This window comes from Palaemon carinicauda, chromosome 18 (assembly GCF_036898095.1).
Source record: "Palaemon carinicauda isolate YSFRI2023 chromosome 18, ASM3689809v2, whole genome shotgun sequence".
NCBI classification, from domain to species: Eukaryota; Metazoa; Arthropoda; class Malacostraca; order Decapoda; family Palaemonidae; genus Palaemon; species Palaemon carinicauda.
The window spans coordinates 35,617,109-35,639,608 of NC_090742.1; the positions used below are offsets into that span (position 1 = coordinate 35,617,109).

General features: G+C 33.3%; 1 protein-coding gene across 2 annotated transcripts in view; it reads left to right on the top strand.

Annotated features, from left to right (window-relative positions):
- The window catches only part of LOC137657040 (uncharacterized), a 273,663-nt gene that overhangs the window by 220,899 nt on the left and 30,264 nt on the right, over positions 1–22,500 (top strand). For both annotated transcript variants that reach the window (XM_068391401.1, XM_068391402.1), the window contains one exon: positions 14,484–14,688. In XM_068391401.1, coding sequence (XP_068247502.1) covers positions 14,484–14,688 — 205 coding nt within the window. The remainder of the gene's footprint in view (positions 1–14,483; positions 14,689–22,500) is intronic.

The following is a 22,500-nucleotide window of genomic DNA, read 5'->3' on the forward strand; positions in this document are numbered from 1 at the left end:
AACTTGTGTCTTCTCTTCTTTCATTCTACTCACAAGGGGAAAGATCATTTACTTCGTCAAACTCTTAATGAGTAATAGAGCCTTTTTATTATTGGACGCTTACAAAATAATAGGGCATTTTGGCCACTGGCATTTACCTTCCAGAATGGAGACAAGTGACTACAGTGGTGAAGTTGTAGCAATCCAACAACGCTTACATCAAGAACTGGAAAATAAAGTAGGCGCTACAGCCTCCCCCCCCCCAAAAAAAAAAAAAAAAAAAAAAAAAAAACTTGCATAACCCGATAAACGCTGTCAACAGATACAGGATGAAATTAGGAATGCTAAAGCTGCAGCAAAGAAAGTCCCTCGCCATTACTGTTTTCTGAACAAATATGGCATAATGGAGGTGCAGCAGAAAGAGAAGCTCATTCAGCCATTACCACTATGATGCAAGTAGCTGATGGTGAGCTATTTGATGTACTGCATAATGCACACGTATCAGTAGATCAAGGAGGTTGAGAATCCAAGTATAAGAATATACCAAGCTCAGATATAGATTTTTTTTTTTTAGATATGTATACCATGCCAAATAAAAGCATAACGGTATTAAAAAGGAATTGCTGTGAAGCCGATAATTTTCCAGGAATTTAATTCTCAATGTCAAGTTGATCTAGTTGATTTTCAAAGTCACTCAGACAGGAACAAAACATTCATTTTAGTCTACCAGGATCATCTAACAAAGTTTGTGGTCCTCAATGCTCTTGAGACTAAACGAGCTGAGGAGGTAGCTTACAGCTTGATATACAGTATTTACTTTTAGTGGCGAGCCATCCATCTTGTGGTTAGACAACGGCCAGGATGTTTCAATTATTAAAATTATTGGCCCGACATACTGTAGTCAAAGTCAAGGGAGGGTTGAGCTAGCCAACCCAGACCTATAAAAAATGGTCCTTACCTGGATGCAGGATCAACAAATAAGTCATTGGAGTGGAGGTCTACGGTCTGTTCAGTTTATGGAAAATCGGGCCTATCACTCTGGCATCAAAATGTCTCCTTATGAAGCTGTTTGGCTGCAGGGTAAAGGTTGGGTTATGTAGAGCAATGCTACACCAAGAAGTATTATAGAATATAATAAGCGAAGAAAAAGTTGCAACAACCTGTCATATCGTCTGCAAAAACTGATGGATGTATCCTAAGAAAGGAAGAAAGTGGAAGTTCAACACGTAAGTGATTTAAAGAATCTATATCAAATTCGACAACATAGAATATACCTTACCTAAGAACGCTGACGCATTCTGTAGAATTCCTAGGTATTGTAGAAATTGCCTTGGTAGAGTGTGTAAGAACACATCCCAATTATTTTATGCCTTACATAAAACTGCCAAGAATTCTAAAGAGTACCTAGGCTTTCTACAAAGTACCGCAATATTAAGCTTTAATATTTTTAAATTTCAAACTTAACACACACACATATATATATACATATATATACATATACACAGTATATATATATATATATATATATATATATATATATATATATATATGTACATGTACATATACATATATCCATATACACACACACACACACACACACACACACATATATATATATATGTGTGTGTGTGTGTGTATATACACCTAGACACTTGCTGCTTATTATATAAGGAAGGGAAGTTATATATCATATACTGTATATAAAAATGCATATACATGTACATGTATATATATATATATATATATATATATATATATATATATATTGCATACATTTATATGCACTATACATATACTGTATATGTATGTATTTATGTATATATATATAAATATATACACATATATATATATATATATATATATATATATATATATATATATATACATATGCAGTATATGTATGCAATATATATATATATATATATATATATATATATATATATATATATACAGTATATATATATATATATATATATATATATATATATACAGTATATATATATATATATATATATATATATATATATATATATATATATATATATATAATGTGTTCTACTTACTCGGTTCCTTGAAAAACCTAGCTTCCGCAAAAACAGAAAACCAGCTCTTACTTGTACTTGTCTGCCTCCTAATTCTTGTCAGTTTCTCTCCAGAGTTTAACTTTCCTAGTTAATTCCCTTTTCAAAAGAGCTTTCTTCTGCATAAAATGAAATGAAAGCACTAGTACGTAGGGTCCAAGACGTGAGAAGCAGCGATTTCCCATTTCCCATTTGAAAAAAAATATATATATAACTAAAAAAATCGGTAGTGATTTTACGAAATCATATAAATGTTTTAACGTATTCCAAGTAATGCAACGTGACAAAGTACGAAATTAATAATAAACGATTTCAAGAATATTCTGATACGAATCGATTAGATTTATCGAAAGTTATTTTTTGTGTGCTACATCAAAGGTCACCTAACTCTCCCTGACTGGATTTGCTTGCTCTGAACATCATAATTACTATACCAGCCTTTTATTAAAATGCCACTCTTCAGTGGCAGAGGCAAGGGTCAGTGACATTGCCCTCGTAATCAATACAATGCCCTACAGTAGAGACTAACCCTTTTACATATGGTCACTGCCCAAACCCCTTTCCACCTAGACTAGGACCAGGGAAGGCCAGGCAATGACTGCTGATAACTCAGCAGGTAGACCTACAGTATAGGCTCCCCCAAATCCCACATCCTTAACTTACAAAGAGGGTGAGGTTACAGCGACCAAAAAAACTAACGAATTTCAGGGACGTTACCACATAGGCCACCACAACCCCAAAGAAGTATTAGCTAAATAAAAAGTAAGGAATTTAGATATTTCTTTTACTATAAATTACTGTGATAAATTGGTTCCTCAATGACTACCGCACAATTAATAGTAAAATGCAGTAATAATGAGAAAAAAATATTGAAACCATAGAAAAGATCTTCTATAAGATCAATGGGGCTGAGGCAGCCATTACGTTTAATAAAACCTGAATAAAGAGGGTGGTAATAATAATAATAATAATAATAATAATAATAATAATAATAATAATAATAATAATAATAATAATAATAATAATAATAATGGAGACTTACATTTCTCTTTACATTTTCCATTGATTTGTGAATGTAAAACTCTATTGCTGAAGTCTGACATACAACATGCCATCAAATTTATAGGCAAATCTTCATCATACCAATGGGAGAGATTTATCGGACCTACCTTCCCCTTCTCGAATTAGTGATGAGAGAGAGAGAAAGAGGAAGAGATAAGGTTCATTGAACCGGACCGTTTAATCGAATAAGTTACAGAACAGGGCTGAAAAATGAGATTACTTTAATGGCACAGTTTTAGAGATAGGTGGGCTGTTGCACTTATCATGAAGTTTACTTTTGCACAGATTCATTTTTTTACAATTTTATACAAACATGAATGTCGAAAGTTGGAAGACAAGCAGCCTAATTAATTTCTCATGAAATTATCATCATTGTTGTTATTACTATCATTATTTTTATAATTATCATTATTCATAAGGCCATTAACTGCACAACGAAGGAATAAATTGGTAATCAAGCCACCAAATCTTCTCTAAAAGAGAATACACAGAGTAGCAATAAACTAGTAACCAGTAGAACAATATAAAATGTTAAATGTAAGCATGCATTACATTTTCCTCGACACACAATAGCACGTCTCTGTGTAAATTAAATGACCATAATATCAAATCAACATTACCTTGAGAAAAAAAATGTTGTTCTGTCAAGGCCAAACTTGCAAACACACTCCCACCAGAAATGCAATTATCTCAGAGCCAGAGTCTAAGAGAATGTAAACAAAGAAATCCACTTAAAGTGGCGGCAAAGGCAGAGAGGAGAAGAAACAGAATCGCGGCAAATTCCAAAGGAGATTTGTGAATTTGTTTACCAAAACCTCATGAGAATGGAGTCGAATGTGAACACAGCGTGTGTGTGTATGTGTGTGTGTGTGAGTACGAGTTTCCTCCTTTAAGGATAGAAAAGATCTTTTATCAGTCTGGAAATGGAATCTTGATGCACCGAGATCTGTTTGGGAAGGTTTGCAAATTTTGTTTTTGCCTGGAGTCACAAATTTTTTTTTTCTTTTGGTAATATATCATAGAACCATCATAGTCTTTCTTTTAGTTTGTTTATGAATAAAACAGGCATAATGAGGGAAATAATAAAAATCTTAATTATCATTAATTGATATTATCTATTAACAGGATAGGTACTTCCATTTACATATTTTTCCTCTATAATTTCAAATTACTTTCATCTTTCAAAGTCAAATCTATTTTTCCATGAAACCATTTTTCTCCTACACTCCACATTTCGTCTACTGGAACCACTTTTAACCAATGTCAGTGGACCTTGATTTTCCATAAAGAATCTATGAAAAATTATTTGCTTTCAGTATATCATTTAAATCTACCCTTCTCATAAATTCAGATTATATACTCATTAAATATCCATTACCCAAGAATTATGAGGAAATAGTGTGAAGTATTTTCCAGTTAAGATAAATAATCAATCAGAGAAGATAACTTTAGAGTAGTGTGCTTAATTACAATGATTACAAATAAATGATATTTGCAACAGACGGTTAATAAAGTAGTGGGATTTCCTCGAAAGTATATCCTCTCGAAAGGATCACTTGGTGAATTCTACTCATTCATGAGATAACCTGTTGAGAGAGAGAGAGAGAGAGAGAGAGAGAGAGAGAGAGAGAGAGAGAGAGAGAGAGAGAGAGATAAAAACTAACAGATAGACAATCCCAAACACCCACAGAGCTAAAAATGTGGCCAGTTCTTTATTTGGTGGGTTAGCAATTATTCGAGAAAAGGGAAATGATTACTCTATACTTTAAACAATATAGTAATTAAAATCACATTAACATAAACACGTTACCACTCTCAACATGCTATCATTTACAAGCCACCTGAATATTACAAGAGAGAGAGAGAGAGAGAGAGAGAGAGAGAGAGAGAGAGAGAGAGAGAGAGAGAGAGAGAGAGATTTACGCAGATTTGCACTGAGGAGTAAGCAATGTAGGTTATGTGTAGGATATATCATTGGTTTCTTATAATTATTGATCGTGAAAATAATTGGACCCAGGTCCTCTTTTTATGCATTTGACGACAGAAATTAAGATATAAAATTTTATACCCTATTCCATGATCTAGCCATTATATTTTTTTTTATTTCTGCAAAATGAAAGCAAATCAATGGATTTCATAATAGAAATTGATTTGGCATTTAAGTTTTTTGTATGTATTCTATCTTTCAATATTTTCTATCAGTTTTCAACTCATTTCCTCCTCCAGACATTGTTCACAGGCTGCCTATTATTTTTTTTTCCCTCCTCCAGACATTGTTCACAGGCTCCTCTGTACTTGTCATTTGTTATTTTTGCCAGATTTCATTTGCAATTTCTCTTCTCTTTAAGCTCCTTCACTCGGTTTTGTTCCTAGACATCCTTTCCAAGAGTAATGCCATCCTTGGTCAGACACCGATCTTGCAGTAAGGTCTCGGAAATATGAGAATGACTCTGTATGATAAAACCTGTTTCAATTCCTTAACTCAACGTCATTCTTTTACGAACGAAACGTAGGATTTCCTTAAACTTCATATTATCATGAGTAATAGTGACAATCACAATATCTCAGGTCATGGCAACAAGAGAATGGTGAATATCGGGAACTATCTTCGTATGAGGTCATGAAAACACCATCCTTCGAGATTATGGCAACATGCAAATGGTGACAGTTTAGCATCATCTCCCTCCGAGGACAGAAGTCATGAGGTCATGGCAGCAGAGCGTGATGAAATGCATCTGTATCTCTCAACCGTCTCCGAACTCTTTCTTTTCATCGTTATTGGTCCAAAGTTCCGCCGGTCATATTTTAAGGAGTAACGCCCCTCCCAGAACTGATATCCGACAGCAATGCAGAGACTGAATTCCCGCTGGATAGGGAAAAGAGGAAATTGTTTTCGTTTCCTTTTGTCTCTAGCTACAGTTCTATTTTTTTCAGGTACAGTTTTTATTTTTGTTCTGTAGCTCAGCTATCTGTATCGTTCTGTCACTACAGTTTTCTTTTTCGACCTGTAGCTACAGTTTCTTTTCTTCTTCTAATTCCTCTTTTTAAGAGAGAAAACGTACTTCTCCATCTTAAATAAAAACTATATATCACAAGACGATTATTAAAGCTAAAACTAACTGACATGAAACTTAAAGAAATGGGAAAAAAAGCGAGAAACTCTCCAGAAAAAGCCGTGGAAAGGGCGATATTGTACCACTTTATGAAAATCCTAAATCCGCTATCTTGTAATCCAGTATTTTGGAAACTTTTCCCTTTTCACCGGAATGATAGTAAAAATACCCAAATGATTCATATAGCCAAGATGTAGGGAAGATCATAATTTAGCTTAATGTCAGCCGGTCATCTAAGCAACAAATCATTGAAAAATGCTAAAATATGACAGGCTATGCAGAGGTTAATGTCTTATTTTATTAAAGAAGCTGCTATATATGGGAAATCATTTTCCCTTTCAAATCCTTCCCCAGGGAAAGAAGCTGATGGATATACCATTGATGATAAAAATAATAAGAGCACAAAAAACAACAATACCAAAAACAATAATAATAAAATTAATAACAACAATAACGATTATAACAAAAAAAATTACATTAAGTTGTAACTTAACTCAAACATGTTTTAAATAACTTCTTGAGGGCTACCAATTCTATTAAGGGAAAACCGAGAAATAAGAGTTCCAAAGCTTAGCACTTGATTCCCCCCCCAAAAAAAAAATGCAATAAGACTGAACGTTTACTTTCAAAGTATAATACATTTAGCATAATATAGACCCGGGGGGGGGGGGAGGGCAAACATTTCATTGCAAGGGTCACATTCAGAAATTCACAAATTTAAAGGGCCGAATAGTATACTAAGTAAAATTATTAATATCTAAAATAGCCAAAAGAAAAGGGGTTTTAAAGAAAAAAATTAGAAATTATCTTAATATATATTTAAAGTAGAAACTTCACATGAAACATATTTGCAAAACAAAGTAACTCAATAAATAACAGAACAACGTCAATGAGAATGATGCATCTGACGGCAGTCATTTACCAGTTTTTTTTTTTTTTTTTTTTTTTTTTTTTTTTTTTTTTTAAATTAGGTGTCAAGTTGTTTGTGCTGATCCTTAACACTGTCGGAAGATTTGAGTCTGTGAATAGTGATCTGAGTTTTGACTTGTTAACTTTCATTAAAGAGAAAGTCTGCTCACAGATGTAAGTTGAAACAAACCCCAGAAACATCTTTCTTGCATATTTCTTCGGATTTTGAAACTTTTCCGAAGACAGAAATGCATAAAACTCGACTAGTAGTTTACCTTCAAACATAGATCATATCTGTGTGTTATCATTCACTTCCGCTCTTTCAATTCTTTGTAAAATAACGTTCATTAAAAGTTAGTGACCTTGGCACTTCTCGATAAGCGTTCTATGACTGGCCTAATTTCATTTTAGAATATATTCTTTCTCCACTTTTTTTTCGTTACTTTACATATACTGAATCAAGCCTGATTAAAAACCTTATTAGGGTAGACTTTGAATATCAAGAATGACGTCACTTCCACTAATATTTAATGAGTATTGACCTGCAACATGTTTCAGGAAGTCCCAAAATACTTTCACCAGCAAGAAATGTTCGTGGTTTCATGGAAATGTACGAATTCTAATCCAGGTGCCTCTACGGTCATTTACGTTTCATAATCCTTTTTCAACAAAATCTAAATCATTCTATGGATATTAGAATAATGCTACGTAATGCCAATAGCCTGATGCCAGCCCAGAGGCCTCTCGTGAAAAAAGGGAAAATAAATGCGTAGTTAACGAAGTAGTTAACGAAAATGATTTTAAGGACATTTATTTACTGATTCAAATTATTTATCATTCTACTTCTACCACACCTTGACTTCTCATTTATCATTATCGCCATTATGATTATGTTACATATATCTAATATAAAAAAAATACCTTATTCGTAACAAAACAAAAAAGAAAGAAAAAAAAATCCAGAGAGTTGTTATTATTAACCATTTTCCAATAACGCAGCGGCTACCCATTAAATGGAAGTCGATTTTCACTCTAAGAAAATTCCAGGTTGATTAATTCTACTAATTTTACGTGGAATTATATAACGGGGAAATGAATTTCGGAGGTCAAGTATTCACCAGCACTAAGTTAACAGTATCTAGGCCTTTCCTTCAAAAAAGACAAGCATGTCTTTTTATAATTTATTTATTGAAAAGAACTTCATTAAGTATTTAGGAAACAGACTTTAAACATTAAAAATAACGCATCTCTACACTGAATCCTATGCATTACTTGACTTTTAACAAGCCTTGGGATTATCCAAAATGAAATGCAGGAACCAAGTACAATTCAAATTTGATTTGTACACACACACACTATATATATATATATATATATATATATATATATATATATATATATATATATATATATATATATATATATATGTATATATACACATACATACATATATATATATATATATATATATATACATACATATATAATGCTTGGTTGTGTATGTGTGTGTATACGTATATAATTATATACATACATACATATATATATATATATATATATATATATATATATATATATATATATATATATATATATATAAACCAAGGCACTTTCCCCATTTTTGGGAGGTAACCGACATCAAACAAATGGAAAAAAGGGGACCTTTCCTCTTTACGCTCCTCCTAGCCTGACAAGGGACTCAACCGAGTTCAGTCGGTACTACTACAGAGCCACAGCCTACCCTCCCCTGTTATCCACCACAGACGAAGCTTCATAACGCCGAATCCCCTACTGCTGCTACCTCCGCGGTCATCCAAGGCGACCGGAGGAAGCAGCAGGGCCTACCAGAACTGCGTCACAATCGCTTGCCATTCATTCCTATTTCTAGCACGCTCTGTTGCCTCTCTCACATCTATCCTCATATCACCCAGAGCTTTCTTTACTCCATCCATCCACCCAAACCTTGGCCTTCCTCTGATACCTCTCCCATCAACTCTTACGTTCATCACCTTCTTTAGCAAACAGCCATTTTCCATTCTCTCAACATGGCCAAACTACTTCACCACATTCATATCCACTCTAGCTGCTAAATCATTTCTTACCCCCGTTCTCACCCTCACTACATTAAATATAAATAAATATATATATGTATGTTTATATATACATACATACATACATGCATACATATATATATATATATATATATATATATATATATATATATATATATATATATATAAAATGTTGAAAGTACATGGTACAAAATACTGATAAACATGGTTAACCATTGATTTTGTGAAACATGACGAATATGGACGATTGAGGGAAGGCGGCCGAAAGAGTAATGCTCAAAGTAAAAACGTTGTTAATAGTATTATTTAGGTGCTTAAATTTAGACCCTTATCTCTAATTTTAATACTGTTTTCATAGATTCCCATCTTAAAATTGCATGGAAGAAAATTTCGGTTGCTCTGTATATCTTCATTGAGACTTTACCATGAGTTATTCATCTATTTTTACCTAACAATGATGTCACATTATAAGAATTAGACGTCATCAGAAAAAAATATTGGCATTTACGATAATAATAATCATGAAATTAATCATATCTGATAGAGGTTGAACTTAATTGTTTCTTTATATTCCTCTTTAGTCTTCATTTTCAAGATCATCGCTACTTTCCTTATTATTAATATGGCCATTATTACAATTGTATTCATCTTTTGTAATACATTTTTTACTTCTCAGTTTCTTTTTCCTTACTAGGCTGCATTCTATCCTGGTTGTGAGGATCGTAGCCTTCTGCTTCTTTCATAATTATGATGATAATAATTTGTATTACAAATCTTCTATTATATATAATTTCCAGTAATTACCCACTTCTATAATATCCCAGTTAATAGGAAAACCAATCCCCTTGATCTAGTTATATTTTGGTTCTTAACACAATAGGTATATGCAACACGATCAGAATGTGTACCTATAAGCCCTTCAACCACCCATAATGAAAATAAAAACTCCTAATCTTTTTAATCTATGTAATGCTTTTACATGTTTATTTTATCGTTCAACCCGCTTAGTAAACCTACCTCCCTCAGTACTTTGCGTTGTTACATAGTACATATAATTTGTAAATGCTCTGCATTTTTATCGTCGGAACCGTCATAATTTGGATATCAAATATAGTTTAAATCTTCACGGCATGAAAAAAATAATCGGCGCATAACTCAGCCAACAGAATCGAAATTATGCATCAATATATAGGTTCTCCTATCAATAAAATATAAAGTAATTCTAAACGAACTTTGATACAAGATACTTACAATATACATGAACTTTAATAGAGATAGACATGGAATAAGTCAAAAACATTCATTTACTACATAATTCCGAGACCACAAACATACAAATGGCTCTGCTTCCAATATTGGGTCGATATTAAAATGTTTTCACTTACCTATGGCCCATATCCCACTTTTACTATAAATATCATCAAAATTCATAATAACTAATCACAGCACTTATAAAGAGACATACATGCAAAGCAATTATTAAGTTATGCCAAAATTTGTTAGTGGAGGTGAAACAAAAATTGTTGATTCTTGCATAAAACTGGAAAAAAAAATAAGGTAATAATTTATCGAATTCAACAGATGTGTTTCATTGACAAATAAGAGTAAAATCAACTGATAACCTTTAAAGGAAATTTGTTTACAATGCGAATTTCTTCCCCCATTAAAACGTCAACAGTTCCTTCTGTAACGCGTCATAACAAAAAGCGACTTACAAATGGATGCTGGCAAATGTCCAGGTCGTCCCTTACATTATAAACATCCTCTTGGATTAAAGAACGCTTAAGGGGAGCGAGATCAGAAAATCTATGATTTCATCTTCATATTTGGAGTGGGCTTCAATAGAAGATTTCGTCAATAGTTCTATAAACGATCCTTTCTAATACATAAACATAAAGTATTCATGTAGAGAATTTGTGTGTCACGTTTACCTACATATTCACTTAATTAAGATTATGTATTACTATCATAGACATTTGTCCTGGTAGAAAAACATGTATGTATAAATGTAGAGGTATAAATATAAAAGCATATATATATATATATATATATATATATATATATATATATATATATATATATATATATATATATATACACAAGTATATGCATATACACATAAAAGCATTCAAAACTATGGTATATGATTGGCTTCTTACTTTTTTTTTCCTTTTTTTTTTTTTTTTTTTTTTATAAAATCCTTCCTATATCCCACTCTTTTCAAACCGAGGACCGTTATCTTTCATTGGACATAAGTTCCAGTTTTTCCTCCCACCTTTTTTATACTTTAACTTCAAACTTTTGTAAGATTAGAGTGCCAATTTGGTCGTCGTGCCAAGCGCCACACTGGATATATTTTAAAAAAATCTTTAACGTAAGACAAAATGGCACTTATTTCAAACCCAGCGCCTATAAAAACGTTGCAACAGATAAGTTAATAGCACTATGCAAGGAAAATAGAATATTAATAGGATATAAAATTTTCGCGAACGGTTACAACGTAAATCCTATCGCAGCTCTACCGACCCCTCAAAGGTTCCTCACCCTTTAAAAGAAAAAGAACGAACAAAGGAATCCTATATACGCCTCCTTATCCGGATCCTTAGAAAAACTTGAAACCAGCTGTTCCTTGCCCATTTCCGGTCAATTCACAAACTTTCGATGAATTCCTCTTAAAAAATTTGAGAAAAGTTGTTAACATTTATAAGTAGATGAAATACCCCTGTTCAACTGAGCAGTTAAACGCAATACACAATCCAATGTTGAAACAGTATGGCCTCACTTAAATTTCAGTAGTCAACCAATGAAATTCCGAGAAAAAATGTCAATAATTGATATGCGTTACTAATTTCTTAAAATGATGTCTATAAACACAATGTAACATTTTCTAGCTGATAGATTAGTGCATCAATTCCAATCAGAATTGTCTGATTGATAGTATAAGTCAGAATGGACGAGTGAGTGAGCCGACTCTTGGCTTACGTAATATGTAGGGAGGAGGTGGAGGCGATCAAGGGAGCTAAAAACATGCTAGTGATGATGAGGTCAATTGTGGGGGCGTCAACCGGATCAGATGGATGGATGTGGTGAAGAGGGATAAGAGTTGGTGGGACGAGGGAAAGATTATGCAGGGAATGGAAATAGATGGAGAAACTGAATCGAACAGCCGACCCTGCTATACAGTCTTTTTATAGTTTAAATATGATATGTGTGTTTTAATGTTGTTACTATTTTTTAAATATTTTTCAACTGTCCATTACTTCCCATATCGTTTATTTCCTTATTTCCTTTCCTCACTCGGCTATTTTTCGCTGTTGGAGCCTTTGGGTTTATATCATCTTGCTTTTCACACTACTATTGTAGCTTAGCTGGTAATAATAATAATAATAATAATAATAATAATAATAATAATAATAATAATAATAATAATAAATGACGATATACAATATGTAGCTAACTCGTTGAACTGAAGGTCATTTGCTATCCACTTAGATTTTTGTTACAATAGAGGCTGTCTTTGAATGCAAAATATATTTGCCAATAAAAATTCTAGTGTTTTCAACGGAATATCCTTTTTTCTCACCTTGCCACATAAAGACATACTTTTATTGGAAAATACCATGTACTTTTTTCTATCTGATCTTTGACGTATACAAATGTACAAGGCATCTTTGTGTTGGTTTATCTTGGTTTGCACGACGGTTTAATTCAAACTCTCTCTCTCTCTCTCTCTCTCTCTCTCTCTCTCTCTCTCTCTCTCTCTCTCTCTCTCTCTCTGACACCTCTTTATGAATCTCTTTACATTGTTCAGGTCATTTTGATTACTGGTAAGTTGTGAAAACGGACAAAAAATATTTTGTTAATTCAATTTTACATAATATTTCTCATATATATATATATATATATATATATATATATATATATATATACACATATAACACATATATATACACATATAACACATATATATGTATGTATATTGTATATACACACACACACACACACACACACATATATATATATATATATATATATATACATATATACATATATATATATGTATATATATATATATATATATATATATATATATATATTTATATACATACATACATCAATACAGTATATGGATACAAGTTAACTCCTATTTCGTAAAATTCTACTCTGATGTGTTACACTGTTACACATCGAGCATACTGAGAACGATGCCATTTCAATTTAGTGAATAATTGATTAACTTCGAAACCTATTACAAAATTTAAGTGAATCAAACATTCCTTTAAAGGATGTGGAACTCTTTACTATTCTTTGTATTTTCTGAATCACTCGAAGCACTTTCTGTAAAACGTAGGTTTACCATCACCTCTGTCCTTTAGTTTTGTAGCTATGGCCGTCTTAGCATCTGCTTACCAAAGGTTAAAATATAAGGATTTTAATGGAATGCATATCATATATGAATAAATGCATACATAGATAAATCACTTTTACTGACATCATTTGTTTAACCATAATCATTACTGTTAACCACCAAACGTAAAGAAAAAATACATGATAATTAATTTCTCTTGATTAGATTAGGTAACCTTCTCTTAGTCAGGTTCGCTATTATTCATTAGACTAGTGTATGCGACCCGATAAAATAACGGCTAAAAATTCTGATAGATATACATACACATGCACAAGCACCTGTTCTCACCAGGGTATGACTACCTGATCTCCCCCTCTACCCGAGGTTCGGGGAAAGGTGAGCGAGATCGGATATACTGTGTGTTTGTATATATATACATATATATATATATATATATATATATATATATATATATATATATATATTATTATTATTACTTTGAAAGCTACAACCCTAGTTGGAAAAACAGGATGCTATAAGCCCAGGGGCTCCAACAGGGAAAATAGCCCAGTGGGGAAAAGAAACAAGGAAAAAATAAAGTATTTAAAGAAGAGTAACAATATTAAAATAAATATTTCCTAAATAAACAATAAGAACTTTAACAAAACAAGATGAAGAGGAATAAGATAGAATAGTGTTACATAGTGTATCCTCAAGCAAGAGAACTCCTTATATAAATAAATAAATAAATAAATATATATATATATATATATATATATATATATATATATATATATATATATATATATATATATTGTAGCCAGACACTTGATTGCTATTATATAAGGGGGAGATGGTGAGAACGAACGAATATAAACGAAGGAGTCTTTTAACCAAACTATATCTTTTGTGATTCCAGATTGGACTTTATGTTGCGGCGGCGCAGGAAGTGGAGCCGGGAATACCGGAGGAGGAGCAAGTGGCCAGAAACTGACCGGCGTCCAGTCCGGGAACGTGACTGTCATCCGGACGTCAGCCACATCAGTGTGCGTGACGTGGTCACGTCACGGCCACGGAGGAAAGAGCTTCAAGTATGAAGTCACATATAAACCCATTAATGCTAAGTAAGTGTCAATCCAGTTGGTAGAATCTGTTCCTTCCATCAAATGTAATTTTCAGGGAATTAACAGAGAATCAAAAGTTCCATTGAAACTGTTTCTGTATTTTTTTTTCATGTAAATTTTAGAGTACCAAGGCCGTCTCCTACAAATGACATACCTGTTACGAAGGGAATTAAGAACATAGTGGCGTTGGTCTCAAACGCGCGTTCAAGCTATTACTGGTTCAAGTACTGATTTCTAATCAATAACAAATATACGTACAATACTCAAAGAATGGCTCGATACGATCTGTGGTGTCAATAACTCTAAATGACACACATTTTATATCTATCTAACTATCTATCTATATATATAATACAGTATATAATATATATATATATGTATATATATATATATAATACAGTATATATATATATATATATATATATATATATATATATATATATTTATATATATACATACATACATATATATATATATATATATATATATATATATATATATATATATATATATATATATACACACTAGTCCACTGCAGGACAAAGGCCCCACACTTGTCCTTACTCATGTCTGGGGTTTAGCCAGTTTTCATCACATTAGCCAGTGAGGATTGGTGATGGCGGATGATTTTTGTCTGATCACTGGTCACAAACCAACTTAGTATGGGTGTCCCTGGCTAGTACAGCTTTGCTGATCATGGCGATACACAAAACCTTTCACCACATTTAGGTATTCTCACTCTTATATTTAACTATACATAGATACATATATATATATATATACATATATATATATATATATATATATGTGTGTGTGTGTGTGTGTGTGTGTGTGTGTGTGTGGTTGACCGTTGATTCCGGCCAAATTTATCCATGCAAATTTAAAAACACGAGGTAAAAACAAATTAAAACAAATGTAGTAAAAAATTCAAGACTTGGATTTGCTTCACGCTAAGGCCCCCCAAAAGGTTAGTAAGTAAAAAAAATAAAAACCAGCACTGGGGTTAAGAGAAAACTTCCCCCTACCCTATCACAAGCGTATCCGTAAGTCCAACCAGGGGAAATTCTACACAGGGGTTCAGACATTGCAGTGACAAGCAGACCAAAGTAGTGTCAGGGAACTGAGATGCTGATGTCATTGTCATCCTTATAAATAGATATGGACATATATCTATTAAATGGTAAACCATTCTATTATCTTATAAACTGAAAGTGTTTTTTTTTTTTTTGGTATGAAAATTAGGATATAACATTAAATATATACAAGGAATATGTATAACTACTGTGTTTGTATTACGATCATAATTAGGTTAAATGTATTCAGTGCTAATATCTTCATGCATTCGCTTTTACATAAATACAATGGGCGCCAATGGCATATCTGTAAAATGCTACCCCCATCGCAAAGTTTTAACTATCATGCCATTAGGTAGCCTTGTTCTCTCAATCATTTCAACATTATTTAGGACACTGTTCCATGAAACTTGAGAATGTATCGTTCATCGGGCTAAATAATCTTATTTTTATGCTGAAATTCAGTCAGTCAGTCATATACTGTTACGCTCAGTGATATTCTATTTTTTTTCCTTTCACAAGATTTGTATATCTAGTTGCTTCTGTTTTTCTGGATTATAAAATATGCCTCGTTCATTTCTCCATGCGCACGCCACCCCTCTTCCAGTATCTTTGTTTTGGCGACATAAAATTTTCATCTCATCCGACCCATGCAATAACATGAAAATAGGTCAACGCATTCATTTCCTCCAATGATTAAAACGCGAGGCTTACTCAAACCAGAAATCCATCTGTACTGCGCATTCCAATCATCTACACAGATGTACAGATCGAGGAAGCAAAGGGCCCCATGTCTGTGCTACCTTGGAAACCATACTGTCATTATCGACCGCGAGTGGCACAGTGCCAATAACATCGCAATCGATCAGGGTCATGAGGGACAAATACAAGGAGGGAGAGACACCAGTTTAGTCTTTGGGATTATGTCCTGTGTCTTTTTTTCATATAAAGAAATTTATATTGTGGTAAATAAATAGCTTTTATATCCAGCCACTCGATTAATAGAATACAGAAACGAAAAAAAAATCCGTGTAATTACATTATTTATCACTGCATGTAACAGGATTTGTTAGAAAAAAGTATGCTTCAAATACATAAATATTCATACCATCAAAATTCTAATATTCTTAAAAAAATTATAATCCGTTTACTTGCACTTCCCTTCTCACTTTCCCTTACACACAATGTATATTTACCGCTATTTTTCATACAACGTTGGTGGCATCTCTCTCTCTCTCTCTCTCTCTCTCTCTCTCTCTCTCTCTCTCTCTCTCTCTCTCTCTCTCTCTCCATTTACTCATATTTCTCTTTCACCTTCCCTTACACACACTGTATATTTACCGCTAATCTTTATACTACGTTGGTGGCATCTCTCTCTCTCTCTCTCTCTCTCTCCATTTACTCATATTTCTCTTTCACCTTCCCTTACACACACTGTATATTTACCGCTAATCTTTATACTACGTTGGTGGCATCTCTCTCTCTCTCTCTCTCTCTCTCTCTCTCTCTCTCTCTCTCTCTCTCTCTCTCTCTCTCTAACGATAACAGTTTAGATTCCATGGGAGAGCATGGTATTGCACCACGACAGTAACGGGGTAATCGCATGTATTGGGTTCATGTACCATGGCGCCTTTCCAAAGACTATTTCATGGTAATGGGTAATGAAAGTCCAGCATTCTCTCTCGTTCGATTTGGATTTAAGACTTTTTCGTTTTCTTCCCTCTCAGCAAATTAATATCTTATCTGAAACTTCGCTTCAATTTTGGACAAAATATTTTACTATTTTTTTCCCCTTTTAGATAACATACGACTGGATCACGTATCGAATATCTAAAACCAAACAGATTATATAAATGAATATATCGTTCCTTAAGGGACTAATAACTAATACCATTAATAAAGAAAGCGGGTTCGTGTACATTTCAAGCAGGAGAACTAACGAAAATTGATTAAATAGAATTACGGCACAGCCTTAGGATTGAGGAAACTTCTTACATTAACACTATCTATGTTAAGCAGGTAATCAAAAGTGGTATCTGACATAACTTAACAGCCAAAATAGTTAGCATAGGCAATTTGGCAAATCATAACCGGAAAGAGGAAAAATGTTGGGAGTTGAACCTAAGAAAAAAAAAAGCGGAATCGACGTCTTTAATTGTAAAACCAATGGGACGGGCAAACTAACGTCCCAGTGAAACACAATCTCGAAGAAAAAGAAAGGAAATGGGATGTAATGGGTTTGACTCTATGCAGAAGACTGAGCAAAAATGGAATGACCTTAAAGAACAATGGACCAAAGCGATATCATCATTATTCCCAGTATGGCTGTAGCCATCATTTGAAAAGCAGAATGCTACAAGCTCCATGGGCCCAATATGGAAAGCTGACCCACTAAGGAAAAAGAAACTGATAAGTGAAGTATAAAGAGGAACAGAAAATAGGACAAAATAAAACAATAGCTAATCCAACAAATAAGATGTATAACTCAGACTAGGGAATGACATTTTGTCGACCAACTCGACACAAAAATCCATTTGCAGCATGATTGAATTTCTGAAGTTCGATCTCAATCTTGATGAATGGAAGACTTTACGAGTACTTTTAAATAAAATGAAAAGGATATCAACTGAACCTGTTTCCTAATAACTAAAACATAAGTTGTCCTCTTACAAGTAAAGAAAAGAACAAAAGATCTAGATAATTTTAGTCAAGTCTGTCAGATGAGGTCTGAAGATAAGAACGATCTATCTCCCCCGATTTTATCTGATAAAAAAGATTTTTGAGGATAAGAGTACATATCCCCTGATAGTTAAGCGACTCCCCTCTTTGATGTTGATCTTACTTGTTATGTTACACGTTACGTAAAATGGTGTTCGTGCGTAAGAGAGATAAAAAAGTGAAAAAGATAAGAAAACTTGAATGCTTCCATATGTTATCCATGGTTCCTTTTTTGATCGTGAAAGATATGTGGGATTATATAATAATATTTGGGGACAAAAAGATCTACCACTGAAGCACTGAATATTATCAAAGCTGCTCAATTCGGCAGCGTTTTTTTTTTTTTTTTTTTTTTTTTTTTTTGTGACGTTTTTTCCGGTATGGGAACTGGCTCCAGTATTGTGGACTTTCCCTTTTTTTTCAAGAAGTTTCCGTCTTTGGAAGCTAAAATTTTTTCATGATCAACCAACTTCCAAACTTATGTGCATCACGGATTCCTGCTGTTATTCAAAGTTTTGTCTGTAAAAACCTATTCCATGGGGGAGCATCACACAAAAAAGTTAAAACTAAGTTTTAGAATATCTATTATTATCATTATTACAAAAATTTGGAACAACCCCTATAACTGTAGGTGCAATGGAAAAAACTAGTCTGCTTTAATATGAAAAAGATAGAACACAAAATAAATGATAAATAACACATGAATAAAGATAACTTAGGAAAACACATCACTTGTTTTCATCTATTCTTATACTTGAACTCTTACGTAATTTAGGCCTGTAATACTCACCCCAAACTCTCTCTCTCTCTCTCTCTCTCTCTCTCTCACTCTCTCTCTCTCTCTCTCTCTCTCTCTCTCTCTCTCTGTCTGGCTAATAAATTCTACTTTAGTAGAATGACATACTTATATCAGCAGATAGTTTTTTCACTGATTAAAAAAAAACAACAACAATGATATGATGTTTGTTAACGTCATTAAGTCTTAAAATGTTCACGGTTACTTTCAAGCTAACAGAGTTAAACAAGAGAAAACTAACCACAGGAAACAAACCAATAAGAAAACACACTAAACGCGCATATACACCACAACGCCTGGCCTGGGACCGGGAAAACCATTCATATCAGAAGTTAACAAGTGGATTCACGCAGTTGCTCTATTAAGTTCCACTAAAATGCTGGAAATTAAGGAAGTACAGTTTGGGAGAAAGGAATTAGAAATGGAAGAATGGTAGAGGGTTAAAAAGTGGACGCAGCTGCTGGACAGGTGCCGAAAGTAAAAAAAAAATCCTGGTTTACCGGATCCACATTAAAATCTAATCAACTCCAGCGCAAGTTCGTCACTATCATAACCAAACATTACATCAACAAAAACTTTTATTAACATCTACTAAAGTATTTGAAATGCATACTGGATAAAACAGACCAGGGCACGGATAATCAAATAACCGTCAATCTTCGTTGCCGTGGAAATAAAAATTAAACTCTGGTAATCAGTTATATAATTATAGCTCTTGGCGTAAAGATCACTAAAAACTGCTGACGTTTAGCCTCCTAACGCAGGTACACATGTACAACAGACACCGTTTGTCAGATAAATGTCACAGGGAAAATGGTAGAAACACTGAACCTAATGGGTTTCGCGTTTCAAGAGACCTGGCTGATACACTAACTGGATAATTGCAATATATGCTGATGGGATGCTACTCATCTTTGGATAGCTCGAATAAAAAGTTATTCATTTTCATGTGACATTAAGATAAAAGTAGGTAATTAATATGATTATCTAATTATCCATATTAAACATGATTCAGATAGAATGTTTGATTGCTTTTCATCCGTATTACAAAACCTAATGTAAGTAATGAACGGAACTCTTGTTAAAAAGTAATAATCATTCTCCAGTAATAAATACATTTTAAGATTCAAATAAATCAATTTAGAATATGTGATGTAGTCATGTTTAAATTTTATAAAAATTATACGTACACACGATGTTAATTCATTCGTAAGAAAATTATTTAAGGACAAAAATATCTGTTCTATATTTCAATGTTTGTCTGTTATGCAGATCAAGTATCAATATTTATGCAATATGTGTTGTATACAAAGAACAAACATTACAACTGAAAAAGGAAATATAGGTCTATCTCTCCGGCCCTTAATATGGATGAATTACCTGGTCACTAAAACATTCTACGAATGTAAGTAACATCGAGTTTATGCACAATTTACATAAAGTTTAAAGATGAGTGCATCACATATTCTAAATTTATTTATTTAAAAGACAATTTTTTTCTATTGCATACGAAACAACCCGAAAGAGGTTAATGTCAGCATCACATAACTCTAATTAACTTAATTAAATCATATATCAAAGCTGGCTTCCACTTATAACTGACAAGAGTACTGTTAGAGCTCACAGCCAAATGTGTTTCGCTTTGAAACTACAAACTTTCATACATATTTATAAAAGCAAACACAGACTCCTATATACACACAAACATGTCTGCACAAAGACAGCGTATAATCTCTCGCTGACGAGCATTTACAATATTTCATTTTTCCATTATTTCTTTTTTTATTTTTCCATTTTTTTTTAAAAATATACTACCGATGGATTTATTCAACTTCCCTCTCGAATCAGCATTTCAGATGGAACGGTTTAAATGCATGACGGACCATTCTAATTCGTCTGGTAAAAATTCATTCTTTCCAGCAAGAACAGATGTTTGCACGGATAAACAAACAAACAAACGCATACACTGTTATCTCCCAATGCAAAGTCTTTTAAACGAACGAAGGGTTGTATGGCTTGCGGGCTGTTTCTTTTCCGCTTCTCTTTCTCTTTTCCTCTCTTGTTTCTATATGGCTCTTCAGTTTCTATTTTCCACTTCAGTTTCTATTTTGCTATTCAGATTCTCTTTCCTACTTTCTCTCTCTCTCTCTCTCTCTCTCTCTCTCTCTCTCTCTCTCTCTCTCTCTCTCTCTCTCTCTCTCTCTCTCTCTCTTAAATAAATATCTTTCTCTTTTCCTCCAATGTCTCATTTTATTAGTTTCGCTTTTCCACAGGTTTCAAACACACCTTTACTTATATCCTAATAACTTTAATATAAGAATAACGTCCTGCACTATAAAAAATATCCCATTATCATTATTAATATTATTGCTTGCTAAGCTACAACCCTTGTTGGAAAAGCAGGATGCTATAAGCCCAGGGGCTCCAACAGGAAAAATAGCCCAGTGAGAAAAGGAAAAGAAGAAATAAGAGAAGTAATTAACAATTAAAATAAAATATTTTAAGAACAGTAACAGCATTAAAATAAATATTTCCTATATTAACTATAAAAAGTTTAACAAAACAAGAAGAGAAACAAGACAGAACAGCGTGCCCGAGTGTACCCTCAAGCAAGAGAACTCTAACCCAAGACAGGGGAAGGCCATGGTACAGAGGCTATGGCACTACTCAAGACTAGAGAACAGTGGTTTGATTTTGGAGTGTCCTTCTCCTAGAAGACCTGCTTACCATAGCTAAAGAGTCTCCTCTACCCTTACCAAGAGGAAAGTAGCCACTGAACAAGTGCAATGCAGTAGTTAACCCCTTGGGTGAAGATGAATTGTTTGGTAATCTCAGTGTTGCCAGGTGTATGAGGACAGAGGAGAATCTGTAAAGAATAAGTCAGACTATTTAGTGTCTGTGTAGGCAAAGGGAAATGAACCGTAACCAGAGAGAAGGATCCAATATAGTACTTTCGGGCCAGTCAAAACATCTAAATTACCTGAAAAGTATTACTAATGTCTAACGACATTTACCATTAAAAGGTACATAATACTCATTTAGCCTTACAAATGATTGTCCTAGTGACATTAGCAATAACAGAGCAATAGTTCTACATTATCAAACTTTTATTATGAGGGCGCCAAGTGTAGAGAGAACTAAGGCAGTACACAATCTAAGTTTTGAAAATTCTAAGAATATAAGGATTTTCTGGTAAAATATTTATAATATTCCCTTTGCATCGAG